This window comes from Pinus tabuliformis, chromosome 8 (assembly GCF_031772625.1).
Source record: "Pinus tabuliformis cultivar Carrire ecotype Pingquan chromosome 8, CPIR1, whole genome shotgun sequence".
Classification (NCBI taxonomy): domain Eukaryota; kingdom Viridiplantae; phylum Streptophyta; class Pinopsida; order Pinales; family Pinaceae; genus Pinus; species Pinus tabuliformis.
Window position 1 is genome coordinate 761,035,597 of NC_142294.1, and position 27,847 is coordinate 761,063,443.

The 27,847-nt window shown below is 36.9% G+C and overlaps 1 protein-coding gene across 6 annotated transcripts in view; it reads left to right on the forward strand.

Annotated features, from left to right (window-relative positions):
• Positions 1 to 27,847, forward strand: part of LOC149237824 (uncharacterized) — a 479,771-nt gene that overhangs the window by 152,535 nt on the left and 299,389 nt on the right. For 2 of the 6 annotated variants that reach the window (XM_089372815.1, XM_089372810.1), the window contains exon 2: positions 19,600 to 19,710. The exons of the other annotated variants lie outside the window; for them this stretch is intronic. In XM_089372815.1, the coding sequence (XP_089228941.1) occupies positions 19,600 to 19,710 (111 nt within the window). The remainder of the gene's footprint in view (positions 1 to 19,599; positions 19,711 to 27,847) is intronic. 6 annotated transcript variants of the gene reach the window in all.

Genomic DNA, 27,847 nt, shown 5'->3' on the forward strand with positions numbered 1-27,847 from the left:
TTCTCCACCATTATCTGAACGCAATACCTTTATCTTTTTCCCTGTCATATTGTCAACAAGAGCCTTAAACTCTCGGAAATAATCAAAGACCTCATCCTTAGTCTTTAGATCCAAGTTTTTCTAGAGTGATCATCGATAAAAGTGACGAAGTATTCGCCACCACTAATAGCCCTTGTGGACATAGGACCGCAAACATCTGAGTGTATTAATCCTAATACACCCTCTGCTCTATTGTTACTTCTGGAAAAAACTGCTTTAGCGTACTTTCCTAGCACACATCCTCTGCACAAGTCATCATATTCACTACTTAGGATTGGTGCCCCTGTAACGTCTCTCTGAGCATCCTCAGTGCTCCATGGTGTAAGTGTCCCATTCGCATGTGCCATAATTCATTTCGCTCCTTCTCACCATTATAGTTGCTGCCTATCAGTGTCATTGGTGATTCGAGTTACAACCTATACAACTTGTTGCTTCTAACCCCGATTTGCTTTTTCTTCTTTCAGCTTGGATGCTTAACGTAGACTTTCTTCCCGATGAAGTATACATCATATCCCTTTTCCTGTAAATGAGATTCTTAAATTAAATTCATTCCTAATCCTAGCACATGTAGAACATTGGTGGCTCGAATGTTGGTCCCTGCTTCCGTCTGAAAAGCTATGGTGCCTCTCCCTACTGGAGTACATTTCATTCTGTTTCCCATAGTTATTTGGAAGTCCATTTGTTCTTCTTAATAGCTCAAGCAATGTTCTCGTACTCCAGCCATATGAGCTAAAGCCCCACTATCAATGTACCAAACATCTACTAATGCTGAATTAGCTAGGCATGCAAATTCTTCATCTAATCTGGTAGATAAATCTAAGACACTTTGAGTATCCATATTATGCCAATTTCTAACACTAACCTATCCCAACGACTGTTATAGGAAAATTTGTGTCCCCCCTGAGATAATCCTCCTTGCGGAATATTCTATTGCGACATCCCTTCTACCACTGATAAATTTCAATTGAAAAAGACTTACCTCTCCATCGGCTCACTCAGAGAGATTTTTCCCACGAAATCCAATCTCCTTGGTTTGAACTGTGCAATCCTCTGGGATATTCGAATTTCTGCCCCTTTAGGAATTTCGAATTCCCTTCTCTTCTCAACGCTGGATCCTCCGACTTCTCTCTTTTGCTTCCTTCTAGCTCTGATACCATGTGAAAATTTCTAAATATAAATTCTACTACAGTGATTAATAGTATTTCTTCTACTTATTACCTCAAAGATAAGTTATCTATTGTATTCTTACGGCAAATATTGAAACATATTCTACTGCAACCTTCACAATTAAAACATTGCAGAAAGTAAATGTAATTAAAATGCTGGCACAAATACAATCACAATGACACAATTATTTTTTGACAATTGTCCCTAGAAAAACCCAATGAGGGAAAACTGGTGTAGCAGATGAGGGTTTTATTAATCTTTAGCAAACATCTTCATGTACAAATTACACCCAGCAGTATAGAAAAAGGCTTTCTAAGAAAAATTTATAGACGTTCCGGAACAAGTATTTGATCCGAGAGAGAACTTCCTCCACCCTCTGTGTCTCTCTGGCTTTCCCAGCATCACTTTCTCTGGCCTGCATAATGCCTGCGTTACTCAAGTCAACGCTTCCTCTTCCAATGTCAATCTGCCCAGCGTTATCCCTTCTACTGCTCTGCGTATTTGTCCCTGTCTCCCTCACTAATGTTGAACCCTCTTTGTCTCTCCTCCACCTGCAACTCTCCCTCTGAATCGATTTTCTCTTGTCGAACTTTGCCTAGTGAGAAAAACGATTTTACTTGGGTAACTGAGTATCTGCCTAGTGTGTTTTCCAAATGACCCTCAAGCCCCTCCTTATATCTTCATGTTGGATAACCAATGACCTAGATTAACTCCTAATCAAAGGCTCAGATCATTTTGACTTGATCTTCGTCTTTATCTAGAAGATTTGCCTACAATTAGATTAATACCCATTAATATTTTAATTTTCTTAAGTTTAGAGTTAGGAACCCTATTAAAAATATTAATTATTTTAATATAATCGTCTCTGGGTGGAATTTCCCAAAATGGCTTATGGGTTCTTTGGAATGCATGTGCCCAAGCCTCCCTACAAAATTTGAGGCTTAGAGCACATCCAATGCTACCCCAGATCAACAATTAGTAGTAAGATGGACTAGGCGACTGAGCGACCACACACTTTCAGATCTCCATCATCACTAGTGATGAGTTGGATTAACGGGGGAGAAAGCAGACTCTGTGAGTTTCTTGGGTATGTTGGATTCACATGGAGTCATAGGGAGAGTATCATACTTTGGCAAGGGTTTTCCATAGGAGGTGGCATCAGCAGGCCACCAGACATGGCATTGTATGGAGACAATGCTCTATCATGGGCCCATTGGACACATGAGTCACAGAGGCTAGGGACAGTACTGTCATTTTCGTTAGCATGCGAGGAGATAGAACACTCATGTCTACCAGGATACAGATGAGGAGGGGTAGCCCACATCATGGTGGGTTCACTAGTGGAGTAGTGGACGCATTAACGCATGTGGGATGACCAATGATGCAGGGTGGTGTGGCAGTTGGCGTAGGTGTTCAGTGATGCACATAGTTGTACCACAGAGTTCAGTGTTCTGCAAAGGAGCACAAAGGTGTATGGTGGAGTGTTGGGTTGTGCAAGCTTGCACTATGGAGTAGGAGGACCGATTCACACCACCTCGAGGTCCCACATGGAGTGACAACTACTTCGTCATAGGAGGGATACCGACTGATTTAGGATGATATGGCAGCTGGTAGCGATGTCCATAAGTGCACAGAGGCGTGAAATTAGGTGTAGTCGTGTGCCAAGGAGCACAAAGATACATGTTTGTATGCAGGAAAGCACATGGATGTTTGGCCACGTGTAGTGACGTGTGACACTACCTATTGGGATTTTGGAGTGTTACCTCCAAGGAGATCGCCTAATAGAGGCGTTTAACATGACGATGGGTGTAACTCACCCCATATAGATGAGGATGCAGATAAGCATCATTTGATGATATCCATCGGGACTTACATGCCAATATCACTTCCAAATTATTTTTGGGCGCAACGGAGTTAGATATTATCCCTTGATACCATCGTGTGAAACAGGATGCAGGGGGTTCACTCGAGATAGTTAATTTGGGCACAAAGTGTCCAGAGAGAGACTTCTTAGCGGTGGCATTTGGTCACGGAATGAGCTGACATGTACAAGTTTTGGGAGTGCATGGTTTTCTGGAGTGGTAGTGTATGCTCCACCCCTGAGTTCACATTTATGGAGGTGACCATGATCGAGCTGCAGGGTGCACCTTCGGTAGGACAACCCAAGGTGTTATGTAAGCATGAGGTACAAGGGATGATGATCATCGTTAGAAGGAGGATGCCTAGGCTCTAAGTAGTATCTGGGTACATCATCAGGAGTTGGGATAACAGATTTGGTTGTGTGGTCTAGTGAGCGCAGAGTAGTTTGTCATACATGGGACATATTATTGATGTTGGGTTCCCATCCATTGGATACATACAATGGTCGAAGACGAGTCATAAAGGGGTCCCAACAACTAGCAGCATGTCACAACAATAGGTAGTGAGGATTGGGAGATGTGGACCTCCCGTATGGTTACGGATCCAGGGATCTAGTTGATTGGTGGGACAATGCATTACTTAGTCAGTACGGTCATGATAGCAAGTTATCTGGTTCATTATCAAGTTGATACACGGGGGATCATCGAGGTCTTCATCATATGGTGAGGCAGGTGGTTGCTCAGGATTGGGGCCAACCATGGAGTGATAGGCACGAGCATTGTTGAGCCACCTTGGTACAATGGGAATCCTGTTAGAGTCAGAGTGGCATAGCGACAACATGGTGGCACCCTTATGAGACTAGCATGGGACCCGGGCATCGTCGTACTGGACAACTCAGCGACTTGTAGGGATGAGCTAGCTACTATAGGGGGAGATCATTTGGATCTTCCATTAGGATTTTGTGACTCGTTGATGGCATGGGGGACTTCATCAGCATGGCAGGTAGGTCAACAGGAGGATATCAGGGGAAGCACATGCGAGAGATATTTCATCCTCACATACATTGGGGTGTATCTTCAAGAGTTTACTCTTGGAGTGCATGAGGTGGACTACTCAGTGGGGCAGCTTAATGGAGATTTGGATATAGTCCCACATTGTCATGATGCTCTACTTATGGATAGTATGCATAGGGTTTCTAGTTCCTATACTTGGTTGGATAGTGAGAAGAGCAACAGGTTCTTAATGTTGGTTAGGATGTCTTGGGACCCTGATATCAAGGGACTCCTTCATGACAGGATGTTGTTGGGGATAGGGATGACTCAATGGCATATTTGGGACCTCGATATCATTTACATTATCCATTTGGATTAACTGATAGGGAGGGAACTTCTTCAGGCATTGCTTGAGGACAAGCAATTTTTGGTGGGGAGGACTATCATGTCCCCAATAAATAATTTCCTAAGTAAAATTATCATTATTACAATTTTGGCATTGAGAAATATTCTTGGCATATAAATTTAGGACAAGTGGGTTATGGAGGCCCCACTTAATTTTTGGAGAAAAAGGAGTCTGTAGACATAGGAGAAAAGATAAATTAATTTGGTAGTGAGATGTGGGAGCCAACAAAAAGGAGGAAATCAAACCCCTTAGAAAAAAGTCGAGCTAGGGAGAGAGAGAGTGAGAAGAGAGGTCGAATTGGTGGTGCCCACAAGGAGAGAAGGGGGTAGAAAGTATAAAGGGAATAGAAGAGCCTCATTTTTGGGATCTTTTTAAGGATTTGACATTTGAACTTGAGTTCTCTTGAGTTTTTCAACCAAGACAACCAGTGTTTCTTAGCATAAGGGATTTCCGAGCAAAAATTCCACCTCTACCTTCGGTGAACTTCGATTATCACCTTAGGAGAGAAATTGGGAGAAAATTCCAGGTGATTTGGCGAGTCATTTGCAATAAATATCCAACTAGTGCGAGATCCCTTAAGGATGCATGAGGATACTTGTGGTGTTGAAGAAGACCGATGAACGACATAATTATTGCAGGATAAATTGCAGAGATTTTCCCTCAAGGAGGACGAGAATTTCAATGGAGGTTTGCAGGGCTAGAAGTATTATTAATCAGGAGGCCGAATTTGTTCTTACTAGGGTCTGCATAGGGGTTTCTGTCTATCTTTTGCATAGTCTTTGATCAACGACTTTTAGGAGTGGGATAAGGATAAAATAAAGGGAATTGGAGCATTTCCGTAGCATATTTGAAGGGTGAATTTTTAGGAGTATTTTGAGGGCATATTTCATCAATCCTTCATACAACATTCTTCAACCAATCAGTTAGAGCCAAACACACTACTTGGGATCACTAGTGCATTTTGGATTCAACCCAAACCCTTTCTGGGTTTTGTGGGTTTATTGAGAGGAGGATCCAAATAATTTGGAAAAAAAAATAGAGCACTTATGCAGGAAAAATTCCTAGTTCCATCCAACAACTAACAGTAGAAAATGATTGAAAAAGGGCGTAGTTCACTCTGGGGCCATTTCCACCACTAGGACACGTGCGATATTTAGGGGTTTTGTTGGAGTTGGTATGTAGAGCCTACACTTAATTTTGTAGAATTTTGGAGTAGATTCGAGGGCCAATATCTCAGTTCACCTAGAATAACAACAACTAATTTTATGGGTAGTGTGAGTTGCCATTTTGGGCCATTTTCAGCTTGGAGTTTCATATCTTTCCACCTAAGTTTTGCATGCTTTCTATAACAAGTCCAGGTGCACTCATTCCACTCTATTTGTACTTAGTCTCAACGTTGGAGATTAATAAAATGGCTCAGTGGTTCTGCTTTATTTTCCTAGTGTTTTGATATGTATGTGTAGTATTTGTTTGTGGTTGTTGTTCTTTGTACATGTTTCTGTTATTTGCTATAAATTTATGTTTGGGACATTACAACCATGGTTAGGATTCATTAGAATTTGAGTGAGATATGGGTATCATGAGTAGGTTTTATGTAGTGGAAATGGGTCTCAAGGGCTAAACAATGTCAAGGGTGAACAAAAAGGTTTAAAATGGATTTTCTTAAGCTCAAGCATGATGGTTAGGGGAGGAAAACACTTTAGCTAGAGGTTGTAAATGTATCCTATTAGGCTCGATCGCCATGAATAACACTTGAAAACCACAACACATGCACTATTTAGGGGGGTATTTGGCTTCAAAGTTGGATATAGATCTATTAAGAGTTTTGTGTTTTAAGGATGGGTTGTGAGGCCTCAATCAAGCTTATGATATTTGAAAGAGTTCTCAAACCAACACATCAATCCTTTGTAGTAGAGCTTTACAGGGATCCAAGTGGGATACATGCACCATGATTAGGTTTTAAGCATTGGAAATAGGTTTCAAGGCCAAACATTGTTGGGGGGGATGAGCACCTTAAGCCCTAATTGAACCTTCTCAAACTCAATCACCATGAAAAATACTTATAAATCATGACATGAGTCCTCTCTAATGATTCATTGTCATTTGAATTGAATATCGGTGCCATTATGAGGTCTTGAGCATCATTAATGGGTCTCGAGTCCTTGATTAGAGTCGAAGGTTGGAAATAAGAAACTCCAACCCTAAAAATTACTTCTTAGGCTCAAGCACCATGCAAGAATTCTTCAACAACCACATATTACCTTTATACGGTGTTATTCACCTCCAAGTGGAATTTGGGCTCCATGTTTAGGTTAATTGTGAATTAATAATGGGTCTTAAGGTCTAACCAAGGTCGAGAGATGATAATAAGAGCATTCTTCCTTAAATGAAGCTTCTTGAGCTCAAGTAACATGAACAACACTTATAACCCATGACGCTTCTAAAGGTATGATGTGATGGATGCATCCCTGAACCAACACATAAGACCCCTGGAAGGTATCTCTAGCCTACTAGGGGGGTATAAGTGTTATGATTAAACCACAACATACACCTTAAATAAGAATGTGTCTTGTGCCCAAACCAATAATGGTTCTTAAGGCCATGGTTGGGGTTCTTTTCTATCCAAATAGGATATATGTGCCATGAGCAGCCTTTGTGTAGTGGAAATGGTACTTAAGGCCTAAACATGATCAAGGGGGTAAACAATGGTATTAAGCCCTAAATGAACCTTCTTGATCTCAATTTCCATAGTTGGGAGATGAAAAACACTTTGGTCTCATGCCCTAAATGTTTATTCTCGAGCTTGATAACCATGAACAACACCTACAAACCATAAGACTTGCATTCTCCAAGGAGTCTTTAGCATTACAATTGGAATGAATGCCATTAAGAGGTTTTGCACATCAAGAATGGGTTGTGGGGGCTTGATTATTGTTAAGGAAGGAAAGTAGGTTCCTCAAGATATTGTTGAATCTTCTTAGGCTCAATATACTTGAACCAACAATTAAGATCTTTTTAGGGGTTCTTTTTAAGCCTCTAAGTGGGATATGGACACCATGAGTAGGTTTTGTGCATTGAAAATGGGTCTTAAGAACTTAACATGGTCAAAGGGGGGAACGATGGCCTTTAGCCCTAACTGAACCTTATTGGGCTCAAGTGTTATGAACACCTAGAAATAATGACATGAGCCCTCACTAGTGGCTCTTTGGCATAAGAGTTGGAGATGGGTGACATTGAGATGTTTTATGCATTATAGATGGGTCTCAAGGCCTTAAAAATGGTTATGGTTGGTAAATAATAGCCCCGTTCTCTTTACCATGGTTAAAGGAGGTAACAACAACCTTAGGCCCTAAACATATTGTTTTTCCTCAAGTAGCATGAATGTCTCCTTGAACCACCGCAAAGGACCCCTATAGGCTACCTTTAACTTATGAGAGGAATATAGGAGTAAGGAATCTATGTCTTAAGCACTAGGAATGGTTCTTATGGTTCAAACAATTTTATGGGAGGAGAATAATGCCTTTAGGCATTGAACAAAACTTCTTATAATCAAGAAAATAAGGATCATGTGTGTAATGTCATGATCAAAACTTTGACGTCATTGCACACAAACCAAAATTATGTCACAAGGATCAACCTACAATTTGAGGAGGAACATAAATTGGATTTTTTGTTGGATGCTTGCAAATAGTCTTAACTACTTTGCTTCTTTGCTGACTCATCCACCCATCACCAATAGGAGTGGAAATGATTTGAAAGGCTTTCTTTAGCCTTTCTTATCCCACTCTAAGATGCTCTGGATGTGAGATGCTCATTGTGTAGAGATGTTAATTATGGAATGTGTGGAAAGTGGTTTCACACATGTGGAGTCTTTGCATGGAGTGCATGGAAAGTCATTTTTTTAGTAACTATGAACAATTATTATTAGGGGCAAGTATTTCTTACCAAATAGATTGGCTAGCACATACAATCATTTGGGTAGGGAGAGACACATTTTGTAGAACCAACACATAGGAGTGGGTGACATGCCATCATCCTTCCTCTGTTTATTGGTGGAATCCTAAGATGATGGGTATGACTTCTGGAAATGGTTTCTCATTTAACTAATTTTCTTTTGGCATATGAAGAAATATAAAGCTCACGAGGGCTTATGTTAACTGCTACAGATCAAGAAATGATATTTGAGATTTAAAATCAATTTATAACCACCCCTTCTGCCCACTCCTTTTCTAACATTGCTTTTCTCAATATATGGTAACCTCGCTAACCAACCCTTGACATGAAGGCATTTGCCTCAAAATTATGATTGAACTAGGTCTAGCCAAATTCTATTTGTAGATACAAAATCAATTCCGATTGATCTTGATGTTTTACCCATTAGTAGGGTAGATGACACAAAGGCTATGACCATAAATTAAGTAACACCTCTAGCATCCCAGTTGATTGTAATTCATGTTGCTTCGTGAGTTAAGGGAGGATAGATAGAAAATAGAATAGAGGTTATGACGTCTAACCCCGTGGTTTACCCATAAGCAATTTAAGTTGAATAATAACTAGTTGAACCAATATCTCTCTTGGCATCAAAACATGGCATGCAATCAAAATTCGATTTGAATCACACATTTTTTTTTAGTTCTTTATCATATGCTTACTAGCATGAAACATATATCAATTTGATGAATACCGCAATTTCCTCTCTTGGCATTCACTCGAACAATTAAGAATGGGAAATCGTCCCCAAAGTTTTGGGGGACTTTTTGCTCTACAATTTGTCTTGTTAAATAAAAGTTCTTGAAAATAAAAACAAAAAACTGAAGTCTCTCTAATTATATAAGTAACAAAGTGAGTTGACTTTAATAAGAACATGAAAAAAGTTCTCATATAATTAACATGTGTACTACATTGCAATAAATAATTGCACAAGATGTTCAACAACATATTGAATATGACAGTCAAAAACTCTATTGGGAGAGGTATCCCGTGCAACTTTTAGACATTGTGCAAGTAGAGTCCTCACATCCAAAAGAACATGTGAAATGCTCCTGCAATATATATATATATATATACCACAACTACAAAAGAAAAAAAAATTAAAAACATAAATGTGTGGGGTACTAGAGTTAAAGTTGCAATGCCAAGCTAGAGAGGGAAATGTTTTATTTCCAATAAAAGACATTTCATACTTAGAAGCAATTCCCAAAAGGTTTAGAATAAGTAGATAAAGAAATATTTTCCATATACCATTGGACCTTGATTAGTGAAGACAAAGAAGTAGGAATAACCATAATGGATGACATGTGTAACATGTAAACATCTACTTAATTGACACACAACTAGAAGCCTATTTCCATATGAACCGACATAGTGTGTTGATGTGAGCCCATTGGCTCTTGTCTTTGTTAAAACATTTGCTACAACTTTCTTTCAATGATGCAAAGGGAAGCAACCTAGGACTAAGACAAGCTAAAGCAAGTTGTAACATATGGTCTCACAATGACATGTGGTATCAAATCATATTTAAGAGGAACATGTCCATATTTAGGAGGAGCACGAGGAAATAAGCTTCTAGTTGCATGTCAACTAAACTAAGCAACTCTCCATATTTAAGAAGAACATGAGGTGAGAGGCTTCTAGTCGTGTGTCAACTAAACTAAGCAATTTTTCCTCCTCAATATGAATCAATACCATGTGTTATTCTGAGCCCATTGGATCTCATCTTTGCTAAAACATATGTTACAACTTGCTTTCAACGATGCAAAGTTAAGCAACCCATAATCAAGATAAGCTTAGGGAAGTGTAAGCTCTTGAAGACAAGAAATATTATAAGTTATAAGCAGTTAAGGAACTTGGAAAGGTGTGAGAAAGAATCTAGTACCTTTGTGTTATGTCTTCTCACACTTTTTTGTTAATTCTTTGGTGATGTGGTGTTATAGTATATTTAGGATAACTTATGTTATAGTATATCTCTTATTCAAGTAATTTATTTTCAATATATGGCTGCCTAAGCTTGATACCCTTGGAAATCATCCATGATCAATCTATAAGGCCATGACATCCATACATCAACTAGTTGTAGATTCTTTAGAACACAATTAGCTCTCTCAAGCTAGCCCTATTTATGGCCTTAAGATACAAAGAGCTTCATTTGGAATATAACAAACTAATCATATGAAATGTGTAGACATTAGGTATCTATATAGTGGGTAGTCCTTAAAAAGATATAGAATTAACACAAATCCATTTGTATGCACCTTAATGCCATAAAGTAACACAATGCAAATCCATACTACTCTATGTTTCGCTAGAGAAAGTCTAGTCTAGTAATTTTAGAGGCTTAGTTGCTCTGAATGCTTTACGTGTTGGAAGACTTACATTGTTTGAGATTTTTTCCCCATGTCATTTTTCTTCCTTACAAAGTAAACATAGAGATTTATAGATGGGTTTGTGTGCATAACAGATATCAAAAATCAACACACAACTAACACTTCAAATGGAATGATGGTATATAGAAACCCGAGTGAATCATTATAAACTTTACACAAACGCAAATCCTTGAGAAGATAGGTCTAGAACCTTAATTATAGATAATCATTTTGGGATGTAATAGCATGATATTTCCTGTAGGTGTATCCCACTTGTTCATTGATTGGAAGTGTGGGAGAAACTCTCTATCAGAGAGGATAGATTGATTTTAATGCCATAGTAGTGGGCCTGGCCTTGCCTCGGCCTCACTATCAATTTCAAAATATATTATAGATAAATTGTGGGCATAAGAAACTACAATACACTCAATTCTTTTCTAGGGTGCGAAATGGATTATAAAATGGGTCACAATAAAGGAGCAACAGTTGCTTGACCTATCTATATAAGGCCACCATCAAACAAAAAGAAGTGAAGAAAAAATAGTAAAAAACATGAGGAGTGGAGCGACCTAATCAATCCTTGGTCTCCTCCAGATACGCTAATCCTAGGAGAGAGAAGAGGTAGGTGTCCTGGTCTCTTCTCTACTCATTTGCTCCACTTCAATGTGGTCTTTCTTCCTCATGAACAATAACAACATTGTTATTTACTTGGATAAAATGATTCATTGGGATAGTAAGAGGATTTGCATGACAATGATTTACTAAGATTAAAAAGAATAGGTATCTGGATTCAATAGTTAGTAGTTCAAATTCATTGGTTAATAATTCGGGACCAGTGATTCATTTGCAAAGCATTGCAAATTTTAAAGAGATAATTTTGGTAAATTAGGAAGCATTGGTTATTGGTTATACACCCCCCTAAAAAAGGACCACAAAAAAAGAAAATTCCAATAACATTAGTGTGCTTGATTTGGCAGGGTCCATGTTTTTATGTATGTGGTAATAAAGACATCTAATGGGTAGAGTTAACCCAAGACTAGTTGTCTCCATGAATGAGAATTCCTAATGTGAACTTAAAGCATAAAAACAAAAACAACACAAATAATTTACATTACACTACTTATAGGGGAATGACTCATGATCACACTTGAGTATACTCCAACGAAGAGTGTGAAAAACATAGAAAGTGGCCGAGGAGATAGGTGGTGATGGTGCAACGAATGCAAATGACATCGACATGATGAAAACAATTCATCCAAAATTTAGTAATTGAGGGAGTACAAACATACAAACATATGTAATCACAAACTAATGTTAGGACACTCATAGCGTTAATCCACCAGAGAAATGTCTGTAGCAATGCAATACAAAAGACTTAGAACTTATGCAAATCAACCTCATTGAAAATAATATCACCTCAAAATGTACCCAAATAAGAGAGATTTTGTTTTGGATTTCAAGCATCTGTGATTCATTTTCTTTTAGTTGAATCTCAGAGTACCCACAGTAATAATCATACTTGTCAACGTTTCAAATCCCAACAGGGAACCATCATCAGGACAACTATGGTTATTACTGTGGGTACTCCAAGATTCAACTAAAAGAAAATGAACCACAGATACCTGAAATCCAAAAATATATCCCTGTACAGAGGGGATACATGGAATGAGACCATTTTTTACTCTAAAATTTCAGAATAAAGATAGCAAGAAGAGTTGCAGATCTTCAATTTCTTGAAAGTTGTCGAGACAACTTAAGACTATTTATACTCTCATTAAGCTCTTCTTCTATCATCATTCAATAATTGTCCTGATGATGGATCCATCTTGGGATTTGAAACATTGACAAGTATGATTACTACTGTGGGTACTCCGAGATTCAACGAAAAGAAAATGAACCACAAATGCCTGAAATCCAAAATTATATCCCTGTATGGAGGGGATACATGGAATGAGACCATTTTACTCGAAAATTTCAGAATAAAGATAGCAAGAAGCGCTGCAGATCTTCAATTCCTTAAAAGTTGCTGAGACAACTTAAGACTATTTATACTCTCACTAAGCTCTTCTTCTATCATCATTCAGTAATTGTACTAATGATGGATCCCTGTTGGGATTTGAAACATTGACAAGTATGATTATTACTGTGGGTACTCCGAGATTCAAATAAAAGAAAATGAACCACAGATGCCTGAAATCCAAAATTATATCCCTGTACGAAGGGGATACATGGAATGAGACCCTTTTACTATAAAATTTCAGAATAAAGATAGCAAGAAGAGCTGCAGATCTTCAATTTCTTAAAAGTTTCCGAGATAACTTAAGACTATTTATACTCTCACTAAACTCTTCTTCTATCATCATTCAATAATTGTCCTGATGATGGATCCCTGTTGGGATTTGAAACATTGACAAGTATGATTATTACTGTGGGTACTCCGAAATTCAGCTAAAAGAAAATGAACCACAGATGCCTAAAATCCAAAATTATATCCATGTATGGAGGTGATACATGGAATGAGACCATTTTACTCGAAAATTTTAGAGTAAAGATAGCAAAAAGCGCTGCAGATTTTCAATTTCTTAAAAGTTTCTGAGACAACTTAAGACTATTTATACTCTCACTAAGCTCTTCTTCTATCATCATTCAGTAATTGTCATGATGATGGATCCCTGTTGGGATTTCAAATGTTGACAAGAATGATTATTATTGTGGGTACTCCGAGATTCAACTAAAAGAAAATGAACCATAGATGCCTGAAATCCAAAATTATATCCCTGTACGGAGGGGATACATGGAATGAGACCATTTTACTCGAAAATTTCAGAATAAAGATAGCAAAAAGAGCTGCCTCTCACTAAGCTCTTCTTCTATCATCATTCAGTAATTGTCCTGATGATGGATCCCTGTTGGGATTTGAAACATTGACAAGTATGATTATTACTATGGGTACTCCGAGATTCAACTTAAAAGAAATGAACCACAGATGCTTGAAATCCAAAATTATATCCCTGTATGGAGGGGATACATGGAATGAGACCATTTTACTCGAAAATTTCAGAATAAAGATAGCAAGAAGTGCTGCCGATCTTCAATTTCTTAAAAGTTTCCGAGACAACTTAAGACTATTTATGCTCTCACTAAGCTCTTCTTCTATCATCATTCAATAATTGTCCTGATGATGGATCCCTGTTGGGATTTGAAACATTGACAAGTATGATTATTACTGTGGGTACTCTGAGATTCAACTAAAAGAAAATGAACCACAGATGCCTGAAATCCAAAATTATATCCCTGTACAGAGGGGATACAAGGAATGAGACCATTTTACTCGAAAATTTCAGAATAAAGATAGCAAGAAGAGTTGCAGATCTTCAATTTCTTAAAAGTTACCGAGACAACTTAAGACTATTTATACTCTCACTAAGCTCTTCTTCTATCATCATTCAGTAATTGTCCTAATGATGGATCCCTATTGGGATTTGAAACGTTGATAAGTATGATTATTACTGTGGGTACTATGAGATTCAACTAAAAGAAAATGAACCATAGATGCCTGAAATCCAAAATTATATCCATGTACGGAGGGGATACATGGAATGAGACCATTTTACTCGAAAATTTCAGAATCAAGATAGTAAGAAGTGCTGCAGATCTTCAATTTCTTAAAAGTTTCCGAGACAACTTAAGACTATTTATATTCTCACTAAGCTCCTCTTCTATCATCATTCAGTAATTGTCTTCATGATGGATCCCTGTTGGGATTTGAAATGTTGACAAGTATGATTATTATTGTGGGTACTCCGAGATTCAACTAAACGAAAATGAACCACAGATGCCTGAAATCCAAAATTATATCCCTGTACGCAGGGATACATGGAATGAGACCATTTTACTCGAAAATTTCAGAATAAAGATAGCAAGAAGAGATGCAGATCTTCAATTTCTTAAAAGTTTCCGAGACAACTTAAAACTATTTATACTCTCACTAAGCTCTTCTTCTGTCATCATTCAATAATTATCCTAATGATGGATTCCTGTTGGGATTTGAAACGTTGATAAGTATGATTATTACTGTGGGTATTCTGCGATTCAACTAAAAGAAAATGAACCACAGATGCCTGAAATCCAAAATTATATCCATGTACAGAGGGGATACATGGAATGAGACCATTTTACTCGAAAACTTCAGAATCAAGATAGCAAGAAGTGTTGCAGATCTTCAATTTCTTAAAAGTTTCCGAGACAACTTAAGACTATTTATACTCTCACGAAGCTCTTCTTCTATCATCATTCAGTAATTGTCCTCATGATAGATCCCTGTTGGGATTTGAAATGTTGACAAGTATGATTATAACTGTGGGTACTCCGAGATTAAACTAAAAGAAAATGAACCACAGATGCCAGAAATCCAAAATTATATCCCTGTACGCAGGGGATACATGGAATGAGACCATTTTACTTGAAAATTTCAGAATAAAGATAGCAAGAAGCGCTGCAGATCTTCAATTTCTTAAAAGTCGCCGAGACAACTTAAGACTATTTATACTCTCACTAAGCTCTTCTTCTATCATCATTCAGTAATTGTCCTGATGATGGATACCTGTTGGGATTTGAAACATTGACAAGTATGATTATTACTGTGGGTACTCCGAGATTCAACTAAAATAAAATGAACCACAGATGCCTGAAATCCAAAATGATATCTCTGTACGGAGGGGATACATGGAATGAGACCATTTTACTCGAAAATTTCAAAATAAAGATAGCAAGAAGAGCTGCAGATCTCCAGTTTCTTAAAAGTTGCCGAGACAACTTAAGACTATTTATACTCTCACAAAGCTCTTCTTCTATCATCATTTAGTAATTGTCATGATGATGGATCCTTGCTGGGATTTAAAACGTTGACAAGTATGATTATTATTGTGGGTACTCCGAGATTCAACTAAAAGAGATTTTGTTTGTTGGTAGATAAAACTTTACATTTGATTAGTACACATAAAGTGTTCTCCATATGTTTTTAGGAAAACTTAGAATAAGAGATTAAACACACACACACACACATATATATAAAGTGTTCTCTCCCCCACCCACACACACACATATATATATTATTTTGAGAAATCAATTTTTACTTGACTCAATTTTATCATTAATTTAATAATTATTATTTGTTTTTAATAAAAAAATAAAGATAGTTTGCTTGGGGTAGCTTAATTGGCAATGGTTGTGGAAATGAAGTTTCACCGAACTGGAAGTCTTGGGTTCAAATCTTGTGCTATCCCTATAATTGGGGTGAGAAATTGGACATGAAGAAGAAGAAGAAAGAAGAAATTATTTTAATGTCCACGAGGCTAAAGATCGCCTACGAGAAAGATTGCTTCTTCATCTGCTTGATTTATTCGGCCCTTTTTCTGTGAAGCTTCAAAATAAATGCTCCTAGCTTCTCGACAAACCCCTCGCTAAATAGATTATCTCAAGAGCTAGCTGCCAGCATACCTGCATAACTTTCCATATTGTCTTTGTAGGCCTCACATTCTGAATTGAAATGTTTTTCTGTTTCCACTTTTCCGGAAGAACAAAAAATGCATACTCTTTCCTCCCACACTTCCTTTGGCCTTTTCTAGCACCCTGTTTCATAATGGAGTTGATGAGAATTAGTCCTTAACTGAGCAATAAGAATTTTGGCTCTCCAAGAGATATTGATCTCTATATATGCTTTTGGTTGATGACTATGAGTGGGATTAAACACTTCAATATAGTATTTTTTCTTTCTTCCTAGCTTCTTATCCCAAGTATGCTTGTGGAACTTTTCTATAACAAAAGCTTTTATCTCTTTGTTGTGTATGGGACACGCATTCAAACAAATACCCTATTTACTAAACCATTTGTTATTTCGCTGCATCCAAGTTTTTTTTTCTCTTGCACAATCTATCATTAAAGACAACCTTGGGTCGCCTACCCTCTTCCATTTGCTCAATTTTTTTTAAATACCTTATGACTTGCACCATAGCAATTGCTTCAATAGGAGTAGTCCCTGTTTCACTTAACAAGATAGCATAAGGAACTGCACTTTTAATCTTAAATTTGTTTGTAATCAAATGCTTCTAAATTTTCTCAATTTGTCTTCACTGCATGTCAGATGTACTGCTGGCCCATAGTTCACAACCATAGAGAATCACCAGTCACTAGAAGCCCAAAAAGAGTTTGAGTGGTTTTCTAGTCCCATAACTCTGCCTCTCTACACCTGTTTTGAAAAGCATAAAATGCTTTCTAATCCGCCAAAGTTCTTTTCTTTCTACAACCATTCCAGCTTAGATTTTTGTTGAAGTCAATTCCAAGCTATTTGTAATCCGCAACTTCTTCCAGAATGTTGCCTTCAAAGTAGAATTTATGCTGGTTATGTTTTATTTTCTTAGAGAAAATCACTACTTTTGTTTTGCTAATATTGACTTGCATCCCCACACTTCCACAAAAACGCTCAACGGATAGTAAGTGCTCTTGCAATCCAAGAGCCGATTTAGCAATCAGAATAAGGTCATTTGCATACAAAAAAAGCCTTATAACAAACTTGCCCAAATAGATACCATCACCCCCTTGCGAGTTTTATTCACTCCTCAAGCTTGTTGATATATAAACCAAAAAGGGTAGGAGACAGTAGGCAACCTTGCTTGACCTCGATATCGCTTCTAAACTTTCAGAAATGTCTGCTGAAGTTCTAATTTTGACTTTCACCTCTTCATACAGCCTATGCACAACGGCTTTCAAATGTTTAGGAACCTCAAGTTCCTCCATTCTGTGCCAAAGTTTATCCCTAGGGACTGAGTCAAACGCTTTTATGAAATCAACAAAGCAACAAAAGACTTCTTCCTTTTTCTCCCAAACTTTTTCAATGATGTGCGTTAAAGTTATACAATGATCAACTGTGGAATGTTTAGGTCTAAAACCTGCTTGCCCTTTAGCACACTTATCTTTTTCTTTTATCCACTTGCTAATTTTGTTTTCTAGCATGCTTCCAAATAGCTTTGCAAACAAAGGGTTTATCCTGATGGTCCTACGTCATCGCTCTTGAAAAGAGGTATTGCCAAACTGGTTGTCCAATCTGTGGGGAGCCCTTGTTGTATGATGTTGTAGAAGATTTTTGTACTGTGAGGTGCAAGAATCTTTGAGCCTCACTTTAGATATTCTACTTGGAGTTCAGCTAAGTCTTTTGCTTTTTCAACACCCAACTTTTTGATACCAATCTCTACCTCTTATACCGTGAAGAGTTTAGTGTTAGTGTTGACCAAGGGGAAGAGTCAACCTTGAGAACGTGCTTAAAATTTTATTATTATTTTCAATTTAATTTTTTTAATAATATAATAAAAAATAATATAACAACCTCTCTCTTCGGCTGGTTTGCTAATTTTAATTTGTTTTTTATGGGGCCAATCTGGTCAAGTCTCTAAAGTCCATTTCAATTTCAATCCCAAGAGACATGATAAAGAATTGAAGATAGTGATACTTTATTCATGGATAGAGATTCGACAATGCATTTTGGACCCGCAGCAATTCTGATTGCTATAAATGCAACGTGTCCTGTCTGCCATAGATCAGCTGGCCTGTCGTGACCCCACGACAGGTAACAGGTGACTATTAGGTAGAGCTTCAATTAAATACCGCGTTAAATAAAAGTCGGCTTTTTTGGGGCCCAGCTAGAATGATAAAATTGTATGCAAGCAAGCAGATGGTGGGGAAATGTCCCGCTTCCATTGATCTCGGATCGAACCGGCTCCCTCATTGGTGTAGAACGCGGCAATAGTTCATGTCAGGCAATTCTTATTTCCAACCCCATTGAAACATAAATGCAGCCTGACATGCAAGGGATATAGCAGTTGCTTTGTTGCTAAAATGCCAAAGTCAACCCCATTGAAACATAAATACAAGAGAACTGCTATATCCCTTGCATGTCAGGATGCATCTATGTTTCAATGGGGTTGGAAATAGGAATTGCCGTTCATGTGATTGTTTTGATCATCCACTTCTATACGGCCAAATGCAGTCTCTTCTACGCTCATTTCCAAGAAAATTAAAGTTTCTTTTTAGCATCTTTCGGCGTTGAAAAAATGCTATTCGCTAGAGGACAAGTTTCAGCAGGCGCAATGAGGATGATTAAATTTGTCATACAAATATGTTTAACGCGATTTAAAGAATGAATTTATGTGATTCAGTCCACAGAGGCTTGGCTTTGAGAAGTTTTTTGCCTCCAATTCTGAGAACTACGGTCTCGGCTCTTGAAATTGGGACGATGCTTTGGCTCGTAGGGATGTGGTAGGATTTATAGGTGAAAAATGAGGTAAGTGGAGGAAATATTCAGATACAAAATAACTAAACGGAATGTTTTATCGGAAGTTAAAGCCTGAATTAGAGAAAAACTGTGCACATAAATTAACGTTTTTAGCAAAACTTAAGTCTCGGGACTTTCCGGCCAAATTTGTAAGTGCATTTCCGGAGGAACATTCTGTCTCGAAGAAACACTCAGGTATTCAATTGCCTCAGTCAAGTTTGTTAAAGCGAAGCCGTATGGACATTCCTGTGTAAAATAACGGTGTTATCTCGTTAAATTTAAGTGAATAAAGGGGCAACTGAATTGGTGCGGTGAAAAAATAGACGTTTAGTTTATTTCATTTTCGGATCCAAAGAAGTAGACTTCAAGCAAAGAGAATTCGGAGAGGATCCGAAAGTGAAAGCCAGAGGGGGTAAATCTGATCTTTTACGACTGTCTGAAAAACAGCAGTCCAGAGAATATAAAATGTACACGAGAAACAAGCTAGATTCATCCCGTCAAAGTGCTGGCCGGACTTTCGATCTCAGGGCAATTGCTGAAGGTTCAAATGGACGACTGGTGAGTACACTAAACTTATTGAAATTGCTGCCTTTTTTAAGTTTGAAATCACACTTATTTTTCTATCAATTGTATTACTTTAGGAATGTAGCAAGTTATTGGACAGGGTAACAATTTGTCTCTGTTGTTTCATTGGATCTGATTCCTTGAATTTAAGACGTAGCAAGGCATCTTCGAGCTCCATTATTTGATTCTGTCATTTTAAGGATCGAATTGCATTATTACTAGCCTTACTAGGTGTAGTCTGGCCGCCTTATTTGCATATTACTTTCTCTCTCAAACGATATGTGATGTTATAAACTTCTTAAAGTTAGCTTATGATTATTTCTGAGTAACATGTTAGATTGTTAAGTTAAATGTAATTTTGACAATTTAGGTCGGAGCAACTTGAACTTCTTGCAGGTGTGTTGAGTAATTCATGATTTAATTTAAAACGGATTTAAAACAGAGTAACATCCGATCATTGTCCAAGTGGCTAAAAATTATCCACAACCAAATTGGCTGAAACTGGAAACAAATAATCTAGAAGTAATCGAAATTCCCTCAATTTATCTGTCACTTGATTAACTCAGTTCATTCCCATGCTCTAAACTACTCACTGTTTGCAACAGAGAGGACACAACATTTAGAGAAAGTCTTCTGTTTTGAGAATTTTGCATTTTAGCTCCACAATCAAGGCTCTAGTTGGGAGTTACTGTAGATATGGTTAATAAATTAAATCATCTTTCAATCTTTTTAATTTATAAGATGAATTTTGCTGATCCTATCATAAAATCAACACATGAATTTTAACTGGTTAACTAATGCCACCTTAGGTTACTTTATATTAACCATCAAGAGACGTTTTTTTTCAATCTCGAATTCACGATTATCTACAGGATTGTAAATTTGGTTCTCCACTAAAAGATCAATACAGGCAGTTGAAGGTTCCTATGGATGTAAAATCTCAATAGTTTTTGATGAAATACTCTGTAAATCAGCCCCATGTCCAGGCCCACTTTTCGCTCGGCTGATTAAAATAAAGTTAAAGTTATCTTTAGAGGGAAACCCATTAAGGTACAACCCAGACCAGAACTTCTAAGCTCTATGTTATCAGAATAATTTTAGAAGTATTTGTCGAGATGCTTTTATAAATTTCTAAAATTGCAAGACAACAATTTATTTTGAATTAAGTGCATACGATAATCCGCTAAGTGGCTCTGAAGATGATACAATTGGTTAATGCTCATGAATTCGGATTTTTACATATCTATGTTAACCTAAACCTTACCACTGTTATTTTTACCTGAGTTTGTTTTGAATCAAATATTCATAGTTTTGGTTTCTTTACACTTATTGTAGCTGCAATATTAAAGTCAGCCCAAACACTTCCCCTCCCCCTGGACGCAAACATATGTATAAAAATTAATCAGTGCTGGTTTTGTTGGTACGAGCCCTTTCTGAATCTGCCAATATCAGATTAAACACCATGTTTATAAATATTCACTAGTGCTTGCGATAAATAGATGATCATGGGAATCGACTGAGCCAAGGCCCACCGATGCTTTTAAGCTTTTTTATTGTTAATGTGAATAACAAAACCTGCCCCACAGATGTTCTATGGATCAAACGCATTGTCAAAATAAGCGCATGGTATGTCTCCCCTGATATGTTATTCTCTCACCTTCCTAATACTCTTAACAATATTTGGTAAGGAGATAAGGCCATAAATTGAGGCACATTCTACAACTGTTGGCATGTTCTTGATGGCAACTCTACAGGTCAACTTAGTTTTGATAAGAGGCTAACAGTGATATTCAGAGGCAATAGGGCAGTGGTACAAAGAATTAGGAAGATGGAACTAAGGTCTATTGACCAGAATAAAGAAGTTGAAGGAAGAAGATGATGTAAGAGCAATTTAAGAGATACACGTAGGTTCACTTAGTCCAAGCAGCGTATACACGTAGGTACTCAGAACATAAATAGCGTATAACGTACACACGCACTCCCACAGAAGGCAAAGCGCATATATGTTGAAAACCATGGTTTTGGTCCAAGGTATCTTTGGACCATGATATTGACCCTAGGTATTTAGTCTGAGGTATTCAGTCCATGGTATTTGATCCAAGGTATTGGTCCTAAGTGGATTCGATCCATGGTATTGAGAAAGGCCAAAAAATATATAAAGAAGAGAGGATCATAAGGCCAGAGGGGCAAGTGAATAAGATTCTAAGGAATACTTCTATCTGAAGTATATTTTATGTTGTAGGGTTATGTTTGGGACTATATCTGAAATATTTATGTGCACCTTGAGTTCAATATTGGATCAGGATCATGAGACCTGAAATGACTTATTCTTGAATGATCTAATATTGGTTGAGGCTAGATCTGATGTTTTGCGTCTGTTTTATTTGTTATCTATCATGATCTGGGTTTGTTTGAAGTATGGAATTGCAGCAAAGTTCTGAGTCAATGTTTGCAGATCTGTACGCGGGTTCGTCTCAGCAAAAGAGCGTATACACACAGAGTCTGTTCTTTCAAGTAGCGTATACAAAAGAAAGGCTTGATGTTCAAAGATGACTAATCTATCAGATCAGTATTGCTGATTTTTTGTTGCTGCTATTTAACTGTTTTCTATCAATGAAGTCTTCTTAGATCTAAATGTAAATCTGAATGCTTAAGGAGGTTGATATTTGATTGATTGTATAAGAGAGAAGAAGTGTTTTCTGTTGCCTGCATGTGTAAAGTTCTGTAAGTTGATAGTAGATGTTTAGTACACTGTTGGTTGGTACAGTTTGCGATTCAGAGATTTTATGATTCAGAATCTTTAGAGGTATATGCAGGTTGGGCTGAAGGAAGTAGTGTATACACGCAGGTTTTCTTCATTGAAGTAGCATATACAGTCTGACACATGAATTTTTGAGGTTTTAGTTGGTTCTGCATGTTGATACAGGTTTTTGGGTTCAGCACAATGTTTTGATGACAGTGATCTGATTATTTCAGATTAACTGCATGTTGGTTGATGAAGTTTGAGTTTCTAAATTTCTGATGGGTTATTGATGAGTCAAGGTCTTCATATATCTTGATATGTGCCAGGAGAATCCAGTCTGAAAATTCATGAAACATGGTCCCTGGTGGAAGAGTGGAGTTTTCTGTATGCTGGCACCTACGTACTAGTAAACATATTGGCTAGTACAAGAGCTAGGGGTTGTAGCTACCTTTCAGTGGAAGCTGGAGAACGAGAGAAGGTTGTAACCTTCTGCAGGTAGAACCCTGCATACTGGTATGAGTCTGCACCAATACATGATTGTAAACATATTTTCTTATTATTAAAAGAAGACAGAGATGACAACAACTGGTGGTTTTCACCCACATTGGGTTTCCACTTTAAATCTTGGTGTTCTTGTGTGTTGCTTATGTGTAATGGTTTATTATGTTTATACTACACATGGTTACTGTTTAATGATTGATGAAGTACTGATGCATTGATTAAAGATCAACATATGATGAATTAACTGAATCATAAGTTTACTGCATAAATGCTGGTTGCCTTAAACACAGTTGTGTGTACACGCTAGTTCCCCTCTCTGAAGTAGCGTATATAAATCTGATTATGAAAAAGAAAAATTCTTGATCTGATAATACTGATTCAAGCCCCCTCTCAGTATTATTTCCAACAACAACAATAGGTATATGAGCGGGAACCAAATCTTTGAAAATACTCCTATTCCGAGCCAACCAGATACCCCAAGAGATTATTAAAGGAATATTTTTCATATTTTCCTCCTGGGTCTCATCCCACCATCTTTGCCAGGCTTCACCAATGTTTTCTCCATCCCAGACCTGATTCTTTCCTAATAACCTCAATTTTTCTTCCCATGTACTTTCACTGAACGAACACTTTAAGAATAGGTGTTGTATTGATTCCTCCTTCCTTTTGCAAAGGGTGCACCAACGTGGACCCATCTTATTTCTTTTCTGGAGATTATCCCATGTTGGGACTTTATTCCTTAAGATACACCAGAAAAATAGTCTTGCTTTTGAAGGTCTTTTTAATTTCCAGAGGGGTTTGAACCACCACTCTGGTGCACTCCACTCCCTTCTTGTCATTAGGTGACTGTAGCCAAACTTTGGGGAGTATTTTCGGTCGGGGCATGAACCCATGTCAACACGTCTGGGCGGTCCCTTAGTCAGACATTAGTTCTTTGAAGTTCTCTAATGAAGTTCTGCCATTCCTCTATCCATTGGGGCTTTTGTAAGTAAACTGATATGGCGAATTATATATGAATTATATTTGTAAGTAAATTGATATGACAAATTATATATATATATATATAAAGAAACAAACGTTTTCTTTTCGTATTATAAAAAAGAGAGTACATTCTTAGAGTTTTTTACATTCTACAGTCTTTCATTTTTTTCCTTGTCTTCCCGTCTTTGTTCTTTTGTTTTATCATTCATTACAAAAAAGTCCCCTAATAGTAGTTTTGTAACAGTAGTGCACAGTTAAAAATTACAAAAAATTGTAGCTTATGAGCATATTATCTACAAGCAAATAAATGATTTCTATGAGGAGTAACACAGTTGAAATATTCCCAGAATGTTGTGTCCATAGAGCATGTGCACTATAAAGAGGAGAAGGACCCAGAGTTCAAGAGCTCGCCATGTGCATAAGCTGCAAAAAGAAACTTACTTGGATCAGAGTGAATACCCCTCTTTGAGAGGAGGTTTGCCACTTGATTCTGCTCTCTGTAGATGTGGGTGTATGTTATGTTCTGAAAGTTGTTAGCCAGTCTCCTAATACGCCCCATCCAATTGGAGAGGATAGGAGGGTTGAAAGAGGAGTGATCCCTGACCTAGTCTATGATGCTTTTGGCATCTCCATGAATGTAAATTTGTTCCTGTCTTAACCATTTTGCAAACTGAAGAGCGCCCCATAGTGCTATGATCTCGGCTCTGTTGTTAGTGCCTTGTCCTCCCTTCCACCAGAAGTGATATAGTCTCCCAGGTTCCAGAATGATGACTACTCCACAGCCACAACTCCTTCGTTGGCTTGCCCCATCGAATAGACCAATTATATATGAATTATATGTGGCAAATTATATATGAATTATATTTGTAAGGAAATTGATATGGCTAGGTTTAAGATTAAATTTAGTGGCTACCACTTTAATGCTCAAAATATATAACACTCGGAATATATCCAATAGTTTGTAAATTAGATATACCATAAATTTATGACTTAACAAGAGCCCAAAATTTATAAGAGTATAAAGGTCGGGAGCCTAGTTCTTAAACTTTATTATAACGGGCCAAAAATGTTCCTCATGGAGTTTGAAAAAAATAATATTTAAGGTTTTATATTTAATAGTGATTATAAAAAAATTAAAAATTAAAAATATTTGTAGAGACTTATCAGTCCTTATAAACCTCGAAGGAAAAGACATCAGGTTTGTTTCAAGCCAATCATATTCGCTTTATATTAAAGTTGTTTAGACTTCACCTTTTGTCCTATATGTTAGGATATTATAATTAGCTCTTGTATGTATAGAAAGCTATATTTGAAAATCACATTTGCTTTATATTAAAGTTAGTTAAACTTTACCTTTGTGTCCTTTATGTTAGGATATTATAATTAGCTCTTGTATATATATAAAGCTATGTTTGAAAGGGCTTCGTACCCTTGTTAACCAAATTATAAAATTACAAGAATTTTATATTAAAGTAAACGATATCATAGTTGTTTTAGTCTAATCATAATTGTTTGTTCAGTTATACATTACTAGACTTTATTTTATCTTATATTTTGAAAATATTATAGTTGACACATATTATATTATATTTTATTTTGAATTTGAAAAAAAAATTACTTGAAACTTTTTTATGGAAATAAAGGACATAGTAGTTGTTTTACCGGGATAATACTTGTTTCATATTAAAGTTCGTTAAATTAGTTGTATAATTTCAAGTAACATCACATAAGAATTAAAAATCCAAATTTCAAATATCTATATATACTTTTATAACATATAAATAAATATACATTTATCTAGATGTTGAAACATAAAAGAAAATATACACATAAAAAATATCATGAAAAATATTGGAATATAAAATTTTTGGAAAATATTGGAATATAAAAATTTTGGATGATAAAAAAAAATAAATCTTTAATACTAACATTAAGTATACTCTTTCCTGTCTGAGTGAAAATGTTTAATTTATAGTTATAATTTTATGACAAAGATATTGATGAGAAAAGAAATCCTTTTTAAATTAATAAAGTTTATGTGGTCTTTTAAACTGATAAAGTTTTTAATATGGTCCATTGAATTGGGAATGGAAATGTTTTTATTGTGAGTTGAGAAATTGATTAAAAATCAATTAATTATCTATATCATGAATGTGGTATAGGGAAAGTTGGAGTGAGAGTTATTTACAATAGTCTCTGAGGGCATATGGAAGTTAGAGTAAGAGTCATTTACAACAATTTTTTAGATAACATTGTTAAGAATATGAGGAAGGAGAGATAAATAAAAGGCAAAAAAAATACTTCCATGACATCAAGAAGATTTTATTCTAGAAAATCCTTGTAGGAAAAACCATCCATAAGGATCTTTGATTACCTTTTGGTCAAATCTTGCCAAGCTAAAAGCTAAGCGAGTCTGACACCTATTCACTTTTGACACCTTACAATGGAAGATCCCATGCCTATCTATAGGCTTCATTACATGTATTACTATGTGCAACATACCATGAATCCAAAAATTGTGACTTTAGACTTAAAACTTGTTGACTTATTCCTAAGTCACGAGTTAAGGTTAATCTAACAATCCCCCCTTTAAACTTGACTAGGATAAATTCTCTTAATTCAACCCTCCTTGAAGGCTTATAACTAGGGTATCCAAAAATTTAGTATGCCCCTAATCACTCTAGACTTTACCAAGGGTAGTGATGCCTAACCAGGTCTTATAACCATATGCCCATTTACATGTAGTTTAAAAATTTTCATATCCACAATTATTATTTCTATTAGCTCCAAAATTCTAGGAATAACCATTGCATCATTGACTGACACTTACAAATCCCACCAGTCTCTTGCCTTGCCATGCTCCTCTTCAACCATGTGTTGCACAACCTCATGTTGCATCTTTCACTTGTAAATCCTTGAAACGCCAAGCTACCTCCTTCTGACTCATCTAATTTCCACTACTTATTCTTGCATGCAATCACTCATGCCAGGCTCACAACTCCTCTTTCCACGAGGCATGTTCATGCAACTGCATGACCTCATATATAGTCCCCTTTTGCTTTCCTTGTCTGCACTTAATAAGCCTTGTGATGGTATGTTTCTCCAACAAGATCCAAGGATGATGTTGGGGTCCGCAAATACCACAAAGTCGAAACTATGAGTAGTTTCAGTGCTTTGATCTTGCGTTATCACGATATCCACGACCTTAATCTCAAGATTTGTATCCCCAGTGTGGTTTTCTACATGGTAGGGGCATTCATTATGTTAGTTACACACTCCATCTTTAACCATACAACACACTATTTGTCGTGTTTTCCCCAACATTGCATCAAGATCATTGAGAGTCCACTTAAGGGAGTGCTAAAGTCAAAAGCTTTTGGGGCCACTCTCTTTAGCATTAGCAGGGAAACTTCTCCCATTGTTTATGCTCATTTAAATCGACAACCTTAAACTCCATCTGAAGCACCTAATTCATCCAATCATCTTCTAGTATCTCCAAGAGGGCTCTTTTCTAGCTTCTTTTCTACCTTGTCAAACACTAGGATGTTCAACCTTGTAGAGCTTGAGGTGATCCAAGTCATGTGCATTTCCCAAAACTTTCGATCTTAATTTCAAAACCCTAGCCATTAATAGTAAGGCTACTAATGTTACTATTCAATAAAACTATCATAGCAATGGGTAGTTTATTCAATAACATTGATATGCCCAACCACACGATTCTTCTTGTTAGTCTCATGCAACGAATAACCTAGCTCTAATCCTTGCTGTGAGGAATATGAGAAAAGAAAAATAAAATACAAGCAAACGCATCCATAACAACAATGAGATTTTATCCTCGAAAACCCTTCGAGATAAATCAACCATAAAGATTTTTAATTACCCTTTGGCTAAATCTAGCCAAGTTAA